General features: G+C 40.0%; 1 protein-coding gene across 14 annotated transcripts in view; it reads left to right on the forward strand.

Moving 5' to 3' along the window:
* The first annotated feature begins 8,264 nt into the window (after nt 1–8,264).
* The window catches only part of EMSY (EMSY transcriptional repressor, BRCA2 interacting), a 46,633-nt gene continuing 32,064 nt past the window's right edge, over nt 8,265–22,833 (forward strand). For 8 of the 14 annotated variants that reach the window (XM_088051227.1, XM_088051238.1, XM_088051231.1 and 5 more), the window contains exons 1-6: nt 8,266–8,454; nt 9,466–9,574; nt 12,994–13,093; nt 13,736–13,810; nt 16,014–16,189; nt 17,442–17,594. In XM_088051227.1, the coding sequence (XP_087907353.1) occupies nt 9,505–9,574; nt 12,994–13,093; nt 13,736–13,810; nt 16,014–16,189; nt 17,442–17,594 (574 nt within the window). In that variant the 5' untranslated portion in view covers nt 8,266–8,454; nt 9,466–9,504. Of the gene's footprint in view, nt 8,455–9,465; nt 9,580–12,993; nt 13,094–13,735; nt 13,811–16,013; nt 16,190–17,441; nt 17,595–22,833 lie in introns of all 14 variants that reach the window. The other 6 variants (XM_088051241.1, XM_088051236.1, XM_088051233.1 and 3 more) reach the window with 4 other exon arrangements.

The following is a 22,833-nucleotide window of genomic DNA, read 5'->3' on the forward strand; positions in this document are numbered from 1 at the left end:
CTCAACATCCTTCCTAAACTGAGGAGCCCAGAACTGGACACAGAACTCAAGGTGTGGCCTCACCAGTGCTGAGTACAGGGGAAGAATGACCTCCCTGCTCCTGCTGGCCACGTCCTGATCCAGGCCAGGATGGCATTGGCCCTCTTGGCCAGCAGGGCACACTGCTGGCCCATATTCAGTCGGGTGTCAACCAGCACCCCCAGGTCCCTTTCTGCCTGGGCAGTGTCCAGCCGCACTGTCCCCAGCTTGTAACATTGCAGGGGGATTTTGTGGCCAAAATGCTGGACTCAGCACTTGGACTTAATAAACTTCACTTTATTGGACTCTGCCCATCCATCCATCCAATTGTTCCAGGTCTCTTTACAGGGCCTTCCTACTTTCCAACAGATCGACACACACTCCCAGTTTAGTGTCATCTGCAAATTTACTAATGAAAGATCAATACCCTCCTCCATGTCATCAGTAAGAAATATTGAACAGACCTGGCCCCAGCACAGCCCCCTGAGGGACACCACTGGTCACTGTCCCTCAGCTGGATGCAGCACCGTTCACCACCACTCTCTGGGCCATCCAGCCAGTTCCTATCCCAGCACAGAGTGCTCCTGCCCAAGCCGAGGGCTGACAGCTTTTCCAGGGGTGTGCTGTGGGGGACAGTGTCTGAGGCCTTGCTGAAGTCCAAATAGACACATCCACAGCCTGTCCAACATCTACCTGGTCATAAAAGGAGACCAGGTTGGTAAACATGACCTACTGTCGCTCTATTAGGACCGGCTGGGTAGAGACAACACAGACTCTCATGGAGTCAGAACAGAAGAATTCTCTAGTTTATTACTTTAGGCTTGTTTTACAGACTGGTTCGTGGAAAGTACAGAAGGGAAACTTATTGGTTAGCAAACCACTACATCACCATCATTGGTCAGTGGGGCACAACACCCTCTGACTTTCTCTTGCAAGGAAAACAAGGGACAGACAAACAGCACCTGGCACAGCTGTTTTCTGTCTCTGAGGATTGTTTTCAAATCCTCCCATGAATTTCTCAGGCTAGCTCTCAGGCAGGTCTTAGAGCTATGTGGCCTGTAATTTCTGCAGGCTCCCTGCAGCCTGCTCCAGAGCTAGCATCCACAACCTACCTCTCCTAAACCCCTGCTGGCTGGGTCTGATACCCTGGCCATCCTGTAAGTGCTGTGTGATGACACTCAGTATAAACTGCTCCATTACCTTACCGGGTACTGGGGTGAGGCTGACTGGCCGATGATTATCACGATCCTCCTTCCCACCCTTTTTGTGAATGAGTGTCACACTGGCCACCTTCCAGTCATCTGGAACATCCCCAGTGAGCCAGGACTGCTGGTAAATGATGGAGAGTGGCTCCACAAGCTCAGCTACCAGCTCCCTCATCACCCTGAGATGGATCCCATCTGGGCCCATAGATTTATGAACATCCGAGTGGCTCAGCAGTTCTGACTGCCTCCTCCTAGATAACAGGGGGAACATTCTGCTCCCTGACACCATCTACCAACCCAGGAGGACAGTTATATTGAGGACAAGCTGTCTTCCCACTGAAGACTGAGGCAAAGAAGGGATTAAGCACATCTGCCTTCTCCTCATCTGCAGTTACTGCGTTCCCTTCTGCATCTAGTAGAGAATAAAGGTTTGTCTTACCCTTCCTTTTGCTGTTAATATATTTGTAAAACCTTTTTTTATTTTCCTTTACAAAAGTTGCCAAATTAAGCTTGAACCGAGCTTTGGCCTCCCTAATTTTTTTCCTACATGACCAAGCCAACCCCCTTAAACACTTCCTGAGAGACCTGACCCTCCTTCAAAAGATGATACATCCTCTTTTCATTCCTAAGTGCCTGCTGTTCTGAAGAACTGGAAGGGAATAACCAAGTCTTGCAAGTGGTGTGTCAGACCTCTGGGGACAGGTGAACTCAGGTTGAGTATGCAAGACTAGTGACCAATATGCAACATAACTCCTACCCTAAGTTACACTAATGCAGCATCCCAGCTCCTCTCTTGAGGTTAGCTTTTTGCAAATTAAAGTTAACAATGTCTATGATGATATTAAAAGGTTATCAGACCAAATTTCCATTGCATTTTCCGTTTCACTGGGATTGTTGTTATGGTTCTGATTCAAGGAATGGTGATTTTCATAGGTTTTTTATCAGATCTTCAATATGAGGAAACCCAGAGGGCCACTGTCTTTGCAGCACTGGACTTTGATGTGAGGATCTGCCCAAAAACCATGGTTTTGTGCACAGGTTGTCTGTATTCTTACCTGCTCTACTTCTTACACTTTTTACTCAGCTGTGTTCTGGCCTACAGCTGCAGGGGGAAGCTGCCATTTAAATTCCAAGCAGCTGCTCTTAGTCTGGGCTTCCACCTGAGCTGCTGCAGTTTCTGAAGTTCCAGCCAGTGCAAGATCATAGCCTCCCACCCCATGCTGTGCTGCAGGTACACGGTTACACCACCGTGAAGGAGTTAGGAGTGAGAGTCTGACTGCTCTTTTCCCTATTTGCTTGCCCCTGCTCAGGGTTGTATATTTGTCTGCACAAGCCTTGTTAATCCCCAGTGTTAACACCAACCTCTTAAAGGACCTGTACCTTGACCAAAATTTCACTGAAAACTGCAGTGTGACAATAATGCTAGTTTCTGGTTTGCAAATGCAGCACCAGCTTGCTCTTCTGTTGCTGTTGTCACCCAACAGCAACACTTAAGTTTCAAGTTTAATTTCCAAGGTGTTCCAGGATCAATATAATTTCTAACACTTGTGTTAGGGTTTTATAATCTTCAATATTGACTTATTTCCTCAGCATTTATAGCATACTCAGCCTTGTAAAAATAATTAGTCAAAATCAGGAGCAAGTAATTTGTTGGTGAGTTGAACTTTAAAGCAATAGATGGTCTGTTGATGGGTTAAAAGTGGAACTTGAAAGAGAAGATGCAAGCTTCACTAAAGTACAATGCAAATCAGGTCCCAGTGTGACTGAATTCTGCTAATTGCTGATCTGGGATATATGTCCTTTGAATGGCAGAAGCTTGTTAGAGATACCCAGTGTTTGTGTAACACATACATGCCGTAGATAAGGACTCAAGTGGCTCAATGGAGCAATAACTTCAATACTTTGCCTTATTCCTTAGCTTCCTGTTCTGAGCAAGCAAGTTTATATGTTGTTTGCCAATACAGCAAGCCACTAAGAGGATGGAGGTTTTAATCTACCTCCCAAGATTGCAATGGGTACCAGATTTAATTCCTTCTTTGATATGCCACAGAATGACACAAGTGATTTTTTTCATTAGCTGAGGTCATGTAATTGAGTTTTTGCCTCAGTGTGGCAATGTGTATAAAGAGATGCTCAACTCAATACACAGTGGCATTTTGATGCATTTTTAATGCTTGATTAATTTAGATACTTGCAGCTCAGAAGCTGTTAGGATTTGTGAAACAAAAGCATTTGTTGAATAGAATATGTATTACTTTGAATAGGGAGGAAAATATCTATTGACTGGCAACATAAAGCTATCTTTAGTGAAAGTAGTTGAAATATCTTTGTGAATTTAAATACAAATAGTCCTGTGTGACAATCTGTGTGACAAGGCTGTGTATAAAAAGCTCTTCTGCAAGCTGCCAGCGCATAGACATTGTTGAGGCTCCTGCTTTTCTATTAGCCAAGAGGAAAAATATGATGGGAAGGTGTTTGAGTGAAGAGAGATTTTAGCAGTGGTCTGAGGGCAGAAGAATGACATTAAAATAGAGATGCTCATGTCAGGAAAATGTATCGAGTCACTGAGTAACCTGTTAGGAGAAGTGGAAACTCCATTGGTTAAACCACTTGGAAACAAAAAAAAGGCCAAGAAATAATTTAATTTCTGTTAGAATCTAGGCTATTTTTCTCTTATGCAAGACATGGAAGACACTTTAAACTATCCGTAAATGCCCTAAAATTTGAAATTATCTACGGTTTATTCATCTTAGTATAAAAAGCATAGTGGACTTTTTTACTTCTTTCTCAGTTGCTGGCAGACTGAAACAAATACATTTTTCCCCTTGATTTTCCAATTATACTTCTAAAATTACTAGTATAAGTCTCTTGGAAGCTGGAAATTCACCATTTATCTCATAAAAGCAGCAGCTGCAACAGCTATGCCTGGTTCTTATATAGTACCAAGCTGAAGCACCTTTCTTCTACCCATGAAAGGCTGCTCTGAAGAAAAAGGATTATTGCAGAGCCTGTATCAATCAGGTTGTAGTGATGTGAGGGGAGGTGTAGTTAATAACCCATCGAGAACTGCAGTGAGGCTGCTCCACTCATTTCCTATGAGCTCCTAAAGAGCTGAGAAACACAGCTTTGTCTGGTGACCCAAGCTGTATACAAAATCACCTCCCTGGGAAAATGATAGCTCTTCCTTGGGCCACCTCACTGCTGAGGCTTCCAAGCTTATTTCCTTTCTCTCTTCTGTTGTCTTTAAGCATAAAAGTAAGTGTGGTGAGACACAGAATATTCTGTTAGCACCCAGAAAGTGTGGTTAATTACACCAGTGTGTCTTATTGATGAGATTCATATTACTTAAGCCAATGGGGAATCTGAAATTGTTGGGTTGTACAGAACACAACAAAAAGTAGTAGAGATTGATGGTCATTTCTTTCCCTTTCTGAAAGGAGGAACAGATTTTGTTTAAATGCATATAACTGAACAAATTCTTAAAAAGAATACTCAGCAGTATGCTTTTATAAAATTAATCATGGAATCCCAGAGTGGTTTTGGTTGGAAAGGACCTAAAAAAATCTGATTACAGCCCCCTACCATGGGCAGGGACACCTTCCACTTGACCAGGTTGCTACAAGCCCTGTCCAAACTGGCCTTGAACACTTCCAGGATACCACAGCTTCTCTGGACAACCTGTGCCAGGGCCTCACCACCCTATATATAATGCCTAGCTGTTATATATCATTGTCTGTCATTAATTTTTAAAATGCATTATAAAAGTGGGAAATGAAGGCACAAGAGAGATCACAACAACTTGCAGAGTGTTGCTCATCAGGTAATCATCAGATTAGAGTTCTTAGTTCCCCTTGACTGACAAATTAATTTGATCTTGTGTTTTTTTTACAGTGTTGAGCTTTGCTTCCTTAGAAAAGATGACAAAATGCTGCTGTCAACAAGTTTGTATCTTGTTTTACTTTCTGGACACTCAGAAAGTGCTCTCTATTTTTGGGCCTCCTTAAATGATGACTCAGAGAGCAAGGATGTAGGTAATGAGGACTGAAAAAATGATGGGTATCTGTGAGGCATCTAAGGCTAGAAAAAATGCTGGCATTTTCACACTGTATTTTTTTCCTTTACCTACAATGACCTCGTTTATTTTATATGATTTTACTGACAGAATGTGGGACATTTAGCCATGCTTCTGTATTAATGAAGTTTTAATGAAATAAGCCTAAACCATATTGTCTTTTTCTCTTCTCATTTTTTTAGTCAATAAGTGGAATATTTGATATTTTGGTCATTAGACATAAAGAAATGCTGTCAAGTTTCAGTCTCCTGGACTAGGCTAGGAGATCTGAGCTGGCTGTGTGCAGTTATTCTGATTTCAGACAACCCTAGTTTAGTTTACAAAAAGATCTGTGCTGGTTTTGGACTGTTTAAGGCTGTACAGCAGCGCAGTGATTGCTGTGTGATGTGGGATTTGACTAGAGAAGACCCTCCTGATCAGACCTTGGGCTTGGGGGTTGTTCTGGTTCATCTGCTCAGACAACCTTGGTTATTGATCCCAGCTGATCAACCGCTACAGAGCTCTGACCTTTTTATGCTTTTCAGGACTCATTATTTACGTGTTTTGGGCATTTTTTTACTTCGTCCATGCTATCTCAGCCCTCGCATTTTTCTGGGTAATGGAGAATTGATTGTAAGCTACTCTGAAGTAAATGGTAACATCATGGCTTTAACTACAAGGAAAATTTGGCTTTTGGACTTTCTGAATCTCTCATACATCTCCAAGTCTGGGTCTTCATCCTTAATAAAAAGAAATGTTCTTGGAAATCATCTTAGAGCATCTGTAGAAATGCAGCCATCACAGCTTAAGACATTTCATACATACATAACTGACTCGTTTTTCACATTGCTTTTCTGTTCTGTGTTTCCAAAGGAAATGAAGCAAATACCATTTTCTTGAATCCATACATATGAACATGTGTGAGTGTCAGTGTGTGTCTGCCCACCTTACCCACAATAACTTTTGATTCTCTGAGCTACTTTCATCCATGTTGGAAAAAAAAGTTTAAAGATATAAAACAAATAGAAAATAGATCTAATTTTGTTTAATTAATTTAGCTAGTAAGCAGGTTTGAAAAAAATATTTCTGCTCCTTCTGAGCTGAATCATTAGCAGTTTCACTCTGAGATTTCACTCTGAGAACAGAGCGCTTTCATGAACACACAAACTCAACATGTAGCTAAAATCTAGATCTTAGTAGATATGTTTTCTTTAAAAAGGCAGGTTTGGTAGTTTCTGTTCATGGAATAATTTATTCCACAAATATAGGGGTCGGCTGTTAAACATTTTGGGTGCAATAAAACTCATACTCTGTTAGAGCATCATAATTACAAATTCCAAATAAACCTAAAAAAGGTTATATTCTGATAAGTGATGAGGCTGTCTTTGTCTGTTCCTGTTGACTGGAGTAGTCTGACTAAAAGACACATCTTGAGCCAGCTCAAAATGTCTAGTGTCAAATGTCAAAAGGTCTAGTGGAAGGTGTTACTGCCCATGATAGGGGTTTGGAACTGGATGAGCTGTAGGGTCCTTTCCAGCCCAAATCATGCTGGGATTCTGTGATTTCCAGATTGGAATTTGTGATTTCCTCTCCAGTGGAGTCTCTGACCCGGAAAAGAAAACTTCAGCTTCTGGCACAAACCTGCATTTTCCCATTTGTGCAAATCTTAGGACATTTATTAGGCAGTATTATGCAAAGATGGTGCTACTTTGCCTTCAGCTCGTTCTTGTTTAGAAAGGCATTAAAAGGAGAAAAAAAATTTCTAGCTGTCTTGTACTGTTCAGCATAATTGTTTTCAAGTACTTGAGATTTATACCGCTGTGAAGAATAATACGAAACTGCAAGTGAGAAAAAACTCATCAGTGATAACAGGGAAGAAACATGTCTATCTTTAGTGAGATGGAAAAAACAGCCCTTGCAGATCTGCTGGAAATAGCTGTTATGATTCAAGGCACACCATCCATCCTCCTCGGCAAAGGTCCAGCTGTTTCTGGCATTCTGAAAGCGAACTGCAGCACAGGATTTTCTGGGAGAGAGCAGAACGAGGAGCCCCTCGCTCCTCTTCACCGAACTGCCCGGCCCCAAGCGCCTATGTCCAGAACGCGTCCAAGTCTGGAAGCGTGCTAAACAAATGCAGCAAAAACGGAGCCTTGTGCCAGAGAGCCAGAAGCAAGCCTCATCCTGAAGGGGGTTGGGTGTGATTTTTCAGCGATTTCCTTGCAGGCAGTCTTATCGATCGGATTCTTTTATACTTTCTCGCTGCCACATGCAGCCACAACTGGATGCGTTGCTTTTCAGCTGCACCCCGGAGACATTTTATTTCATTTTTCTAATTTGATCCGAGGATTTTCAAACAGATAAAATTTACTGTTTTTCATAGAAATCTTCAGGAAAACAAGTTACAATTGCTGTAATATCCGGAGCAGCGGCCAGGCCCGGGGCTGTGACACTGGCGCTCGCGGTGTTGGGGTTCAGGTGGCTGCTGTACTCGGGGGAGCAGAGCCCCCGCAGCGGCTGTGAGGCGCCTGGAGGTGCGGAATTTATTCCTTTATTGTTTCCTGCTGGCGGTTCGCTGCAGTCCCGCACGCCCCTGGCCTCGGTTTTGTTAGAAAACTGCAAACGGCCCAATGTCGTGATGGGTGATGTGTGGCAGGATGATGTCCTCCCCTGCCGGATTTCGTTCCAGGAGTGGTGGCCAGCTGTTAATTCCTAGAATTCGGGGGTACGTGGCTGCGTTCGAACCGCGCAGCACGCCCCAGCCCGCGCAGAGAACGCGCAACGTGTTTTGTCCCTTCCAGTTTCCCGTACCCGCCCGCCGAGCAATGGCGGGACGGTGGGCGCCGCTTCCCACGCGTCCAGAAACACCGAGAGAACTGTCGTTCCCGGCATGCTCTTTGTCACCGCGCATGTGCAGTGTTCACTCGAGTGCCCATCTTGGCACCCGCTTTCTTCAGCTCCTCACGGTCGAGGGGCAACAGAACTACAATTCCTAGCGTACCTCGAGGCGCCAGCGCATGCGTAGCGCGCTCCTCCGCCATCTTGGCCCGAGTAAACGCTGTCGCTGCCGCCGCTAAACAAACCCGAGCGCGGCATTGGCGAACGGTGGCGAGTGAGGGGAAGGGGGGCGGCGGGCGGCGCGGCTGCCGCGGAGCCTTCGATGTACTGGGCACGGCCGGGCAGGTGGGTCCTGCTCCCCGCCCTACCCGGGGCTGTCCGCCTTGGGGAGAGGGGCAGCTCCGTTTCCGGGACGGCGGGGACCCGCCGCCCCGTTACGGGCCCAGGGCAGCGCCCCGGCCCCCGCCCGCCGGCGCTGCCTCTCCGCCCGATGCGGGGAAGCAGCGCCAGCCGCCGCCCGCTCCGTCTCTTTTTCCCCGAGCCCGGAGGGGACCTAGCGCCGCTGGCTCCGGCCGGTCGCCCGCGCCCAGGGCCCGGGAAGGGCGGGCGGGGTGTGCCCGGGTGGCGGCTGCCTTCGAGCGCCCTTGCAGGAGACCCTTCCCCTGTCCAGCCCCCCGCTGGAAGCTGCGACGGCGCCAGGGCTTTTGTTCCCTGTGCCCACCCTCCCCACCCCCACTGTCGTGCCGTTCCCTGCCCGGCCCAAGCCCCGCTTGCCCAGCTCGCCTCCGGATGCTCTTTTTCCTTTATTTTCCTCGTCGCGTCGGGGAAATAGGCCCTCTCGCCCCGCCACCCCCGGAATTTCGCTGCGTTGGGATCGAGGTGTTCCCGTGTTTGGCTTATTTTTGGGGGGAGGGAGCTGGTGTTGGTATGTGGAGAGCAAATTTTCAGACACTCTGTTTTTGACATCCTGTAATATAATATAGGCTGGCGCAAAATGCATTCTCTGGGGGGATGGGGAGCGTGCGGTGCGCTGGAAGAAATCTTTTAATAGGTACTCTGCATAAAGAGAGGGAGGAGACTCGAACGTCAATTTGGATAGCGTTGCAGCGTGAGAAAAAAAGGCTTGAGAAGGAGATAGGAAACTCTGTGAAAAGGCTTGGGTGGTGCATTTGAGCTAGAGAGTATAGGAAGTCCATGCCCTTGTGAAACAGCTGAATTCCTTCATGCCACTGAAAAGATTGGGATGGGGATGGGAGTGGATATGTCGGTGGAGTTATGAGCAGGCTGAGAGGAGTTTACATTACGGCATGGGAAATAAGTAAATTATGGGCTTGAGCATTTATATTCCTTTTCCAGCGAGGCTGAGCTCCGTGGGAGCACAGACACAAGGGAAGGATGCCTGTGGTGTGGCCAACTCTTCTGGACCTCAGTAGGGATGAATGCAAGAGGATCCTTCGCAAACTGGGTACAGTAAGATACAATTTGTGGGTCTGTATTTTGCTCTTTTAAGATTTGTCTTCATGCTGCTTGCATGAAATATTTTAATGTGTCTAAGGCAACTTGCAAGGAATTTCCTGCATTTTCCATGTGTCATTGGTTTGACAGCCCTGGCATAAAGTTATGTTTGGCCAACACTCCCAGCCCTAGCAAAATGAGTAGAGAGAAATTGTTTTGATTTGATTGAATCTCTCTTGGATGTTCTAGCTGCTGTGTTGCAGGGCTGGGTTTCTCTGTCACTATTAACATGGAACAACATTTTCTGGAATGGCAAATCTTTAGAGGTTTTTTTTGTTGTTGTTTGTTTGTTTTGTCGTGGGGTTTTTTTTCCCCCCAGTTCTGTATTAGACACTTTTTTGAACCCCAAAAAAACATAGCAGAATCTTGGTTTAAACTGGCACTGTAGGGATAAGTTAAAATATTGAAGCTATTATTGTGAAGACATAAAACAGAGTTTTAAAAAGTGCTGTTTGTGATTTGCAGTTGCATAGGTTGTCAGGGAAGTGGGAAAACTATGCCCTTGCTCAGCTGCCCATAACCACAGGAGCCTTTTTCATTGTTTCAAATGTAGCTCAGTATTTGAGGCCCCTGCCCAAGAGATAGACACTGGGAGGTATTTTTGTTCTCTGTCCTTGTAGATCTAAGTGTATGAGGAGAGATACTTCCATGTTTTGGAAAATAATAAAAACATTTGCTTCTTCCTCACATATCTGCTTTTGGCTACTGCAGGGGAGAGAATCCTTTGTTAGACCTTTGATTTGATCCAGCATAGTTGATTTTGAATTCTTATGACTGAATTTGTGTAATTAAGGATTTTGGGGTTTGCCAGTTAAATGATACTAGATGGGAGAAAAAAAAAAAGCCTTAGATTTTTCAGAGTTTCCTCTGAGGACCATAATCTAGGAGATGGTGTCAAGAAGAAAGTTGAAGCTCCCTCTAACTTCCTGTGACTGTCAGTGACAGCTTTTCTTGTTCTCATTTTGCTTGACTGCTAAGAAATGGGGTGCTGTATTTCTTAACTGTGCCATGGTTCTCATACATTGTGGAGGTATCCACTTTATTTTTTGAGAGTTGAAAATTTCCTTCCTTTTGCCCTTCTTACTTCTTTTCTTGGGAATATAGGATTTGCCTGCTGTTGAAACAGTGATGCAGATGTTGCACACAACATTGCAACAAGCTGTACTATCTGTTATGGTGGCAGCCCTAAGAAAGGCTTGAGAAGTACAAAAACTAGGAGAAAGTTCAGAGTGCCGAAAGCTTTTGACCAGATGTGTGCTACTAAGTTTCATTAGTGTAGCTGCTGGCTGGAAGCGTGGAAAAAAACTTCCACCCAAGCTGACAGCGGTGTGCTGGCAGAGCCTTGCTGGTGCAGCTGAGCCCAAACAGAACTGCAGCTACACCTTCTTCAAAGACATAATCTAGGCTGACAGGAAAGAAAAAAAATAAATTCAAAGAAATAATAATTTTTGTTTTGCTGGCATGAGCTGTGTCCCCACAGGGGGACCCTGCCAGCAGGGTAGGGCTGAGGTACTGCCTCTGTGAGCAGAGAGGAGGCACACCACGGGACTGAGGTGTGAAGGAGCACAGGCAGGGGGAGCAGTAGATGTGGGACAATCACATTCAGCAATAGCCATCTGCTTTAGAGGGTCTTGCTTTTCCAGTTTACAGCCCAATATCTAATTTGGCTAATGGTACAGCAGTAGTGAGAGTACTCTTGTAAGGAGTGAAGCAGGGATGTAGATGATGCTAAAATGTGTCTCAAGGTTTGCAGGACCTGGTGTTGATTATAGTTTATTACTGAACGAGGTGATGATGATAGCACCTAACACTAGCAATAATGATATTTACTTGCCAAACCCATTTTAGCTATTTGATGTGTTTTGTACTGGAAAGAGAACGCACCATTTAGTGATTGCTGCATAAACACAAAGGGCAGGAAGTTACAGCTGTTCTGTAATCCTTCCTAGTTTCCAAAAGACCAGAATGTGCACTTTTACAGCTTTAGTGTAGAGGATCTTTATTTATCATTCAAAAAGAAAAAAAGTGTGCCCTTGATAAATAATTATATGGTTGCATCTGAGAATTACTTTAAGTTGTTAACAGGTGAAAAATAATAAGAATCATAAATATTGTAACATGGTTGTCTAAATAAATGTTGATATCAGTAAGAACCGTTGCATTAATTAGTGAATGTTTTATAACTGGAGCTGTAAATGCTTCTGTAGATTGCTCAGCATCCCTGTGCAGGCTGCATAGTTAACCAAAATTACTCTCCTTTTTGTTTTATCTTCTTAATTGGGACAGGAAAGCAGAATTTCTTTTCAGCACAATTCCTTGATTTCATTTGCAAATTAGCTCTTTGGAATCCTAAACTGAAAGCTTTTCAGAATATCATCAGTCTTTTCTTTTGCAGCAAACTTTGGCAATATTAGGTTTTGGCCTGCACCTTTTATTATTGGTTTTGGTTAACTGGGATCTGTTGAGGGTTTTTTTTGGGTTGGCTGCTGAAATGCAGGTGTCAAATGAAAGGTACCTATGTAAGGATCAAAAGACTTTGTGCTTATGGTTTCCCTAAACTGTGCAAAGCTGAGAATAGCAAGTCATTCTTTGCCAAATTAGCAGGCTTTGTTATTTGCATTAGTTGTATCTTCACCCTGTTTAGTAGGACAAAATTCAAAAACATCAGTAGCCTTTTGCCGTTCCATTTTTCTTAAGTGCTGATGGCGTGACATCACAGTCACGTGAAATTATACGTTTCTGGTAAATCAGAGTTGCATTTTTGTTAGTCTTTGGGGTAGCTCTATGTTTAAGAGTAGCCGGATTGTTTTCTTTTATGTTGAGTAGGTTTAATTCAGTGTGTTGCATTTCTTTCCGATTCAAGAAGTTGTACCATATCAAGTAAATAGGCATAAAAGGTTGTGGCGATCATATTTAACAAAATAGAACTGATGTTCTCTGTGCAAATTAAGGAAAGGCATTCCAAACAAACCAGTCTTTTGATAGTGTATTTCTTCTCCAAGCCAAGCTTTTCCTTAGAACACTTAATAATATGTGTTAAGAAAATTTTGTACTACTCTCCAAACAGTTTATTCAAGCTTTTTGCCTGAATTGTCAGAGAGAGCTTGACACATTACTTTGGGTTTATAAACTAGATAATCCTCTGTGATGAGACAGTTGTTTCATAGAAATTTTTTAAACTGCAGAGTAATTAACTGAGAGAGTTCCAAATAATCAATCTCTTTTGAAAAAGCACTAAATAATTGAAAGACAGGTTCTTCTTAATGATTTTGAAAATTATTAAAATACTGTCAGTAATATGGAAAGCAACATTTTTTCCCCCTTTGCTGTGAGCATTAAATAGAAATATTATTCGCTCTAATTCTTCAGAACTGGAAGCCTATGCAGGTGTCATCAGTGCCTTACGTGCACAGGGAGACCTTACAAAAGAGAAGAAGGATCTTCTTGGAGAACTCTCTAAAGTGCTTAGGTAACCCTGATCTTTTTAAACTAAGAACTGTCACATGTTTTGTTTTAAGGTGTTACATGCTTTTTCTTTTACCGGGATCACAATGTAAATCTGAATTTGGAGAAGTAATTTTCCATGTTGCCAAGGTTTCATTCCTGTTCTCCTTGGAGTTTTAGTAGGGAAAACAACCATTCTTCAGTGGTATAAGCCTTACTGTTTTGTTGGTGCTTTATGAGATATTGAGTGTTAAAAGGGTTACAGCCAGGTAATGAATGTACACTGGCTTGTGTTTTCATCAAGTTAGAACTCTAAGATCTTTGAGCCCAAGGTGCCTCAAGAAGGAATGCTGCATGTCCTGTATGAATTTTTCTGCCATATCCTTTAAATGTATTGTTCTCATTAGGAGGTTGGATTCTGGCTGTTTTTCAAGGATACCTTTGAACAGTAATATTCTTTTCATTCTTCAGTAATATTTTTGAGCAGTAATACAATTAATTCTCATTGTGATAGCAAGGGTTAAGTGACAATCTCTTAAATGTAAAGTCCTGTTCCCTTTCTTCTCTTAGACAGATTATTCATAAGTTTAATTTTAGCTGGAATTTTTAGATTAATGTTCATGTCTTCATCTGAATAAAATATATTGTCTTATTGTTTTTTCAATAGTATTTCAACAGAGCGACATCGTGCTGAAGTTCGGAGAGCAGTAAATGATGAACGATTAACAACGATTGCACACAAGTAAGTTCCACATCATTTTGTCACTGATTTCCAGAAGTACCTTTTGGGAAATCCATTACACCTTAACTGAATGGCAGGGTTTTGAAGACTGGTGGTGGTTTAAAGAACCAGTAGTTAAAACGCTGTATGTATGAAGGAATTTCTGTATCAGATCTACAGGGACCTAGAAACAGTTACTTAGTACTGTTACATTTTAGATCCAAGGACATCCCATTCACTGTACAAGTACAATGTAAGAAAAAGTTTTTTGGCATGGAGACCTTTCCGTAAGATAGACCAGAATAAACAGAGAATGGAGAGAATAGGTAGGATGAACATGTTTGCTTTTGTTTGTTCATTTGTTTGTTTTGCTTTTAATTTTATTTTAATTTGTTTTGAAAGACTGTATTAAGAGGAAAGAGAAAACTACATAGGAAAGACAGAGAGGGAAAGGGGTAGTAAATTAGTGGAAAACAGCATATCAGCATAGAAAGGAAAAAATGGTGAGAGTAGAAAAATCTGCAGCAAGCTGATGGCATCAGTGTCCACCACTCTCTGTGACGCAGCTGCCGTGCTGGCATCAGCTGGGCTGGCTTCTTGCATTTGCTTTCACAAGCTCCACATGATTTTGAGAAGTGAAGGAGCAATATATCAAGTGATTGATATGTATCAAAGATATGTATCTTTGATAATTACTTAATAGTCTTACTGTTAAGGACTGTCTTTAAACAGAGCTGCATTGTAAGTGTCTGTGTTTTTTTCCTGTGTTACAACTGTTGATTTTTTTTGACTGTTGTAGCTTAGGTGTTGTAAGGAGGAAAGAAGGGAAATAATATGAAGAGCAGGACACTAGGAGTTAGCAATTGTTTGATCCAAGTCTAGTCAAAATCAGAATACTGGTTTAGTGCTGTAGAAGGACTTCTAAGTTTTCATTTTCAAGTTTAAAGATTAAGAAATATGCTGTTTGCCAAACTAAACCCACCAACTTCCTTACACCTTTTTAAAGAAATGGGGGGAGATAATGAAAAGCATATAGTTGTCAAATCAGGATTCTTCTCCTGAATCAACTTTTCCTTTTAAGTAGGACTTTTGATCTTGGCATTTTGCAGAATATGTCCTGAGGTGTTGCACTTCAATGCAATATTATAATCCAGACAAGGTGCAATTTTGTAGCACTGCTTTTCTTTATTTTTTCTGTGCTGATTCCTTATGAGTGATGGTTGGTAGTATAGTATTTGTCTTAAATAATTATGTTGTTATACCAATTAAACGTATTACATTCTTAACTCCTTGGGAAAGCCTACTTTGCTAGTTTTTGTATCCTTTATTTTTTGTTTTTAAAATGTATTTTTACCTCAGCTTTTGTAGCTCTCTTTATATGATAAGCATGTGTATGAGGAATGCTGGAGCATATCAAGATTTAACAAGAGAGCAGATACTCTGCATTTTACAAACTACTTCTTAGTAGTTCTTGCTGCAACTTGCTTGAAATATTTCATGTGAGAAGTTATTTTTTAGAATATATTAATACATTAAATGGGTTGATTTGCTTAAAAACATTGCAACATTGGAAAATAATTTGCCATTTTGGTTTTGCTGATTTGACAAATGACTCATGTAAAACAGTCAAAAATATTTCTCCATCTAGATAAGAACAGTGTTTTTATGAAACATTTTAGTGTGGGTGTAAATACTAAGGTTAAGAGCAAATTAGAGCAAAGACTGCTTGCTGTTTAGAAAGATGCTTAGGGTGTGTTTAAATAATCTCATGTTCTGTCACCTTGTTTGGGACTACTTTAATAAGCATTAGAAACTCTTCTGTTCAGGCAAAACAAAATTTGCCTTAGAAGCTGAAAATCCATTTCAATAGTCTTTTATGATATCTGTTTGGTTTCTTGGTATTTTTGTAATCTAGAAGTAGAGAGTATACCAACTATACCTGAATAGTAGCTAACTTAATGTGGGAGGTTTGAGTATGGTGTTTACACACTTCTGGCCCTTGAACAGCTCTGTAAAATAAAATATAAAAAAATCAACTCTACAATTTAAAATGGGAGGTTTTTTATATCAGGTGACAAAAATGCAAGGGCTTTCATGAAATAAAGTTGAGTATTAGTGCTCTAGTGTATCTTAAACTTGCACTATTGGGGGAAAAAAATGTACTTAAGATACTGAGTATTTGGAAACTCGTCAAAATACTTACAGAACATTCATTTCTGTTTAGTATGTCTGGACCAAACAGCTCTTCCGAGTGGTCCATAGAAGGTCGTCGACTGGTACCACTGATGCCACGACTTGTTCCACAAACAGCTTTTACTGTTACTGCAAACGCTGTTGCCAATGCAGCCATTCAGCACAATGTGTCTCTTCCAGTTCCTGCAGAAACTGGAAACAAAGAAGGTGAGAGAAAGATGGGATTCTGCTGCAATCTATGGGAATGTAAAAACAATGTCACAGTAGAAATTCGTGTCTTAGATTTAAAATGCTAAATATGAAATTAATATTAAATATTTTAAAGTGTTAAAGATTTTTTTTGAGGCCAGGTTGGATGGGGCTTGGAGCAACCCAGTCTAGTGGAAGGTGTCTCTGCTGATAGCAGGGGGTGAGCTTTAAAGTTCCTTCCACCCCAAACCATTCTATGAAGCTATGAAAAAGAATCCCAATCTTTCTTATCAAACATTATTCACAGAAATGTAAAATACCCCTTTTTTTGAAGATACCTTTGTGGTATTTGCAGCATTAATCTGACTGCTTTGTGTTACTGACACTCTAGCATCTGAAATATAAAAACAACTCCGTTTGTCAGGAAATAACATTCACTGATTACTTCTTCAGCTTGGTAACTTTAGAAACTTGGACTAATAGCTAGATTTTGTTAAGTTCTGTAAGTGATGAAATTTGTTTCAGAATGTTTTGTTTTAAGAATGCAAATAGGTTTTGGTGAAAGTCAAGAACATACTGCTTTGTGTTTTTTCTTTCATATTAAATGTGCTATGGTAACAACTAAAAAGGTTGCTTTCTGCTTTCCCTATGATTTTTAAATAATGGTTCTACATATTCCAACTAGCTTGGCTGAGCAGTCTTGAATTAGGCTTCATACAACTGGAGAACGTGTAACACTTGAAACAAGCTGTTTCAAGGTTTTGTGAGAAATACTGTATCACTGTGCTATTACTTAAAAGCAGTGGTTTAAAAAATCTGATTAGCACAATCAGTTCTTCACTACTGAAGGAATATTTTGTTTTTTTCAACTGATGTTACTGTTGAGGCAGTAACACTTCTCTATCAGTAACTAGTCTAGATGTGATCACTGACAGAAAAGCAAAAACATCGACATACTGAATTAATACTAAAATTAAACATAATAACAAGTTATAAAGTAAAACAAAGATTAATACAAAAAAATCTCACATTGGCAGCACAGATTTTTGGGGATGGGAGTTTAGATTTTTGTGTCGTCTTTGAAGACCATTAATTCCATGGCCATGCTTAGCTTAAACTGGGGAGTATTCCGCAGTAACAGCAATGCAGAGGCAAATGCACAGATAATGACCCAGTAAGTCTTTGGCTTCCATTTCAGTTGTAAAACTAGTGATAGAATAATGGGTTTCTGCACTTCAGTTATATGGAAGGTGTCTTTTCTCCTCTTCAGTGGTGGTTTGCTATTCCTACACAAGTACCACTTCAACCCCAACATCTACCCCTGTTCCAAGTGGCAGTGTAGCAACAGTGAAGTCCCCCAGACCTGCCAGTCCAGCCTCCAATGTAGTCGTCTTGCCAAGTGGAAGTACTGTTTACATCAAAAGTAAGTGATACTAGCAACTGATTAACAAAAGAGAAAGAAAGGGACAGCGTGGCTGAAGCACAGACCGAGTTAAACACTCCAACATTGGGCAAGTCATTTTAAGGCCTTTGTGCCTTCATTTATTTTAGAGAATGAATTTATTGCTTCCCTTTTTCAGATAAATAGTGTTTAGGATTAATCCACTACTGCAAAGTGCTGCAAAGAGCACTAAAGCTACAAGAACAACAAAAGAAAAATATTTTGATTATTAAATATAGAAATTTCTGTATACCAGTGAATTTCTGATCCATCTTATTGAGAACTAATGCATAGTAGTCACTTACTGAAATTAGAAAAAGTCCAGCTTTTCCTCTTTCACAGTTGACATAGAACTTTTTTTAATTTTTGCCATTTGGCAAGGGTTTGTGCTTACATACTATGTCTGGCCATTTTGAGAATTACCTGGAAGTCAGTCTTAGTGAGGCTTGTGTTCCTCAGCAGAAAAAGGTTTCCCCTGTGAAAACTTCATATTAATTCCTGCCAGAGAGCCATCTTCAGGTATTTAAATCTGGAAATCCAGGACATAGAACCTAAAAAAAGTCTTGTTTCTTGAGTGTCCCCATGTATGTGTCCCCATCTTTGGATAATAAGTCAGCTAGTTCTAAAAGCAGATTATGTTCTCATATATATGCCCTCATCGTGGGTAATTTCATTTTACTGTTAAAATATTTCCTTCAGTTCTTACTTGATTCTGTCAAAACAAAAAGTAAAGATTAATAGTGAAGTAGATAAATTCTATTTTTATGATTGCTCCGTATACCTTTAATATTTTAAAAGTTACATTGAGATGAAAATAATGAGGGATGGGACCACCATGCTATTTAAGATGATTTATTGCTCAAATAAGCCAGATGAGATATCAGTCTCAAAGGTGTGAGATTTGGAGAGAAGCAACAAGCCAGCCATAGCTCAAGGTAGTAATGGGTTTCTTCCTCACATAGCAGTATATAACATTTTGGTCCAATAGACAGTTAACAAAAAACTTGTTTCTAATTAATAATAACCTATTACCTTTGCCTAATTTTGCTGCACTGCGTCTGTCTTTCAGGCAATAAACTGATAGATCACGTACAAACACACCTGTAAATCAAAGCCTTCAGTGTCAGTAGGAGTTTCCATTTTTCTGTTTCCCACATCTCCCCTCTCTCTGCACTAAAAAATTACCTTTACAGAACCAAGGAGCTCTAATTCCTGAAGTTCAGTGGAAGATAAGGCGTCTACCATTCTCATGTACTTACTGGAGCAGTAGTGGATAAGCATAAGGTGTCTAAACCTGAAGCATTAGCTAAAGTCACTCAAACATTGGTTCTAGACTGGCTACACTACTAAAGACAAACAAAGAAAAATTTAAGCTTAACAGTTGATTGAACTCCATATTTCTCTAAGGTTATCTTTTGGTAAAAGGTTCTTTTCTCAAATTTCTCATTTTCAAACAAATTTTTCAGCATATTCTTTTTTTTTGTTTCTTCCCAATCTTATTCATGGACTAACCAAGGATAAGATACAAAGTTATTCTGTGCACATTCAATTTTTTAAAAAAATAGGACATCTTCAGATTCTTTTGCAAATTCCTTCTTATATTCTTCTTCAAGAATAGGAAGGCAAGGGCTAATACCACGCTTTTCCTAAAAAAGCTTTACAATATTCCTGTTTTTTATACCCTTTACATTGATATAAAACCCAAGGTTCACAGCTTTACAAATGGAACAAGAATAATGTCCAGTGTCCTCCAGGGAAATGAAAAGATGACTCTTATTTTAAGGTCCAAATGATTGACACTCCAGATGTGCTGTTTAAGCAGGCAAAAGTCTATCAGCTGAAAACGCTGATCCTTAACATCACTGAATGTTCTTTCAAATCCTGAAACAGGGAATAACTGAAGAAAAGTAGTAGAGACACAACATTATGATGATAACGTAAAACTCCTGTTGGCAAACTGTCTGTGTAGTTTTCAGACATAACTCTATCTTACCTGTCTTACTTCTGGTCTTGTTTTGACTAAAAAGATTGTATGGTGACTTCTCTGTTCACTGGGTCTCATGTTTTCAGAGGTGGTCAGTGTCTGGTCAGATGAATAGGTGGCTCTTGAACCTGCTTGTAAAACACAGGTATATCTCTTCTTTAAGTTAATGAATCATTTAGGTTTAACTGTGGTACACTTAATTGTGAATTCAGATTTTATGAACTTTCCTAAATTTTTTGTGTAAATATTTCATTATTCAAAATGAATTGTGTTCCAAATTTCTAATTTATATACTACATTAATTGAATGTTCTTAGGGCATTGATTCCTTTTGCTTTTAAAAGTGGGATGTACTTCTTTTATCATGCACATGAATATCAACACAAAACTATACACATAATGAATGAAAACTTGCAGTAGTTAGAAATTAATTAGATAATAAACATGATTAATAACACACATGAGATTTAATGACTATTAGCCACTAAAATACTATACCAGTATCTCAGAGTCTGCTAACAGCTGATGAACCTCAAATCAGTGAAGGATTGGATAACCACCTCCAGAAATGATTCTCCAAGCCCACTTCAAAATTGATCCAGCTGTCATATTAATAGGGTCAAATTGCCAAGTCAGAAGTGACTCGAATATTGATTTGATGCAGAAAATATCGGAATTGTTGGCAAGCATTCCATCCAGGTAAAGTTAAGGCCTGGCCTTGGCCTACGCCTTAAACTGGAAGGATGTTTCTTAACTTATTTTCAAAACAAGGTTCTTAATAATAGCAGCTATGAGATGCTTAAAGCACAGCAAACAGTTGTAGTGCATTTGTGTAAAGCAAATTATTAGAAATCTTAGGCAACAGACCAATAGAACTATCTAGCAGTTGGTTTAATCTGAAGTTTCTCTCATGGTAGCTGACTTTCATCAACAATGCATTTTCCTGGAATTCTGGAAGCACTAAAAACCAATAAAGCTACACTGGATCAAGCAATAGCAAGCCTTCTTAAACAAGGGAAGGAGTTAAAGAGCAAGAAAACCCAGTACAGGAACAGCTGTATAACTTGTTCAAGGAGATGCATCTGCAGTTAGAAAACAAAAAGATCTCAAATGACACGTGTCTTAAAGGTAATTACACAAAAATTGTAAAGCATATGAAAAGCTGGCTAGAAATACAGTAATAATACCTTATGAATAATACCTATAAAAATTAGTGAATTCACATCATGTAATCAATGTATCAGTGACAACAGTCTTAAGAAGTTGAGATAACACTTCTCTAGATCTTCATGTATTTATGACAGTAAGGTGAACAAAGCAAAACACTAAAACAGCTTACGATTAATAACTGTCACAATATAGAACCATCAGTCACTTTTCTGAGCTATCTATAGGGGACAAAAACAGCAGAGATTGTTACAAATAGTAGAACCTTCAATGAAATCAAGGGTGTAACAGACTGTATATTTTTCCATCTGCAAGCAGTTGTTTATCAGTGTTTCATCACAACTATCTCAGTCATAATCATCTTGTCTCTAAAAGAAAACAACTATACTCCACAGTTTAAATAAGCATCCTTTAACAAAGCTTGAGACAATTTAGATTAAACACCTAATTTAATATGAATGAAATTTGACAGAAATCTTAAACATTACTCAGACCTAAACATATTGATACTTAACTTTGCTTAAGTCTATCAACACTTAATTTGTATCAAATGAAAACATAACTAATTTGGACTCTTATTATTACAAAAAAGGCAACTGAAAGTTTGGTATGTAACTTCTGAATATAACGTAGCAGCAACATATATTTAAAGATGTGACAAATACATTATGATTTTAGGTAATTTGGCCTTGAGAAGAACTCATAGTAACTTCAGATATTATTGAAAATACTCATTCTCAGTAGGAATTTTTCTTAAATTCTGAATTTAATTCTTAAATTTTTCTTAAAATTCTTAAAGGCTTAAGTTTATTAGGACTTTTAAAGTACAGTTTTACTAAAGAAAAACCACAACAATGCAGGGTTTGGCAAATTGTCATTCAGCTTTTGTAGCACTTTGCAGAAACATCAAGTTCAATTTTTAATTAAAATCTGAAGTCCAGATAGATATATATGCTGTCACATGTTTTTATAGCAAAAAGATTCACAATTACCTTATTAAAATTGTGGAAAAAACAAGCAAACAGGTAATATATGGTTAACTTAACTTTGTCTTCTTGTACAATGAAATTTTCCTGGCTAATTATTTTTTAAACCATGCATGTCTTCTGTAGATAGCATTAATGAGAAGGTTGTTTTATCAGTAGCTGTAAATCAATATTTTGACATTAGGTTTTAAAACTAATTACTTCAAGGTAATTTTTTATTTCTGTTAATGTTTACTCTAAACATTTCTAAAGAGGGTTTTTTTGAATTTTCTAAGGGGTCACAGTAATTTCTCCAGTAAAACTGTAAAACCACAAGAAGTCATAATTACTTAAAAACACAAAATTAATTCTAAAAGGGTATATAAATACATTCTAAGAAAACAATCATGACTTTTTAACAAACTGGATACTATCTTGGTGCTTCTTCTTGGAGAGGGAGCAGAGGGGCAGAGTGGCCCCGCTGCGCCACTGCTGCAGTTATCTGTAGAAGGTTCATCACCATCCCACACAAACACTCACAGAGGGGAAAAATGGGGAGGAAAAGAACCCACAAAGTTAACTTTAAGAAATGCATTTCTTTCTCTCAATATAGTCTTATCTCTCATTGTTTGCAGACAGAGGGAAAAGGAACAATTTTACAAAAACAGGCAATGTTAAGTGGAGAGCAGCGGCAACCATTGCAGCTTCTTTATCAACCTTTAATTACAGTAATGAATTGCAAACTAGGTTTGTAGTTAGCAATTTTTTTGGCTATTTTGTCTCCCTTTGAACCTGCCTGAGCCACCATGGCTCTGCCCAACTGTTCCTGTAATTGTGGCTATTTGTCCAGTGTGGCCTTGGAGCTTCTTGTGCAGCAGCTCTGCCATGGGGGTGCCTCTGGACTCTGTGCATGCTCCAGTGCTCCCCCATGCCCCCCTGGATTGGGTGGAAACCAATCTAAATCTGGCTTCTCTTCAAAGGTAGAGTTAATATCTTGCTCCTGTATGTCCACAATCGATTTAAAAGCATCGGATATCTCCTTTTTTTCTTATCTCTTACTCTCCCCCCTCTCTCTAAGGGTGGCATAGCCAGGAATGCTATCTTTA

The sequence above is a fragment of the Pseudopodoces humilis genome, chromosome 2 (assembly GCF_049639895.1).
Source record: "Pseudopodoces humilis isolate 2021_Gansu_Grassland_sample_001 chromosome 2, ASM4963989v1, whole genome shotgun sequence".
NCBI classification, from domain to species: domain Eukaryota; kingdom Metazoa; phylum Chordata; class Aves; order Passeriformes; family Paridae; genus Pseudopodoces; species Pseudopodoces humilis.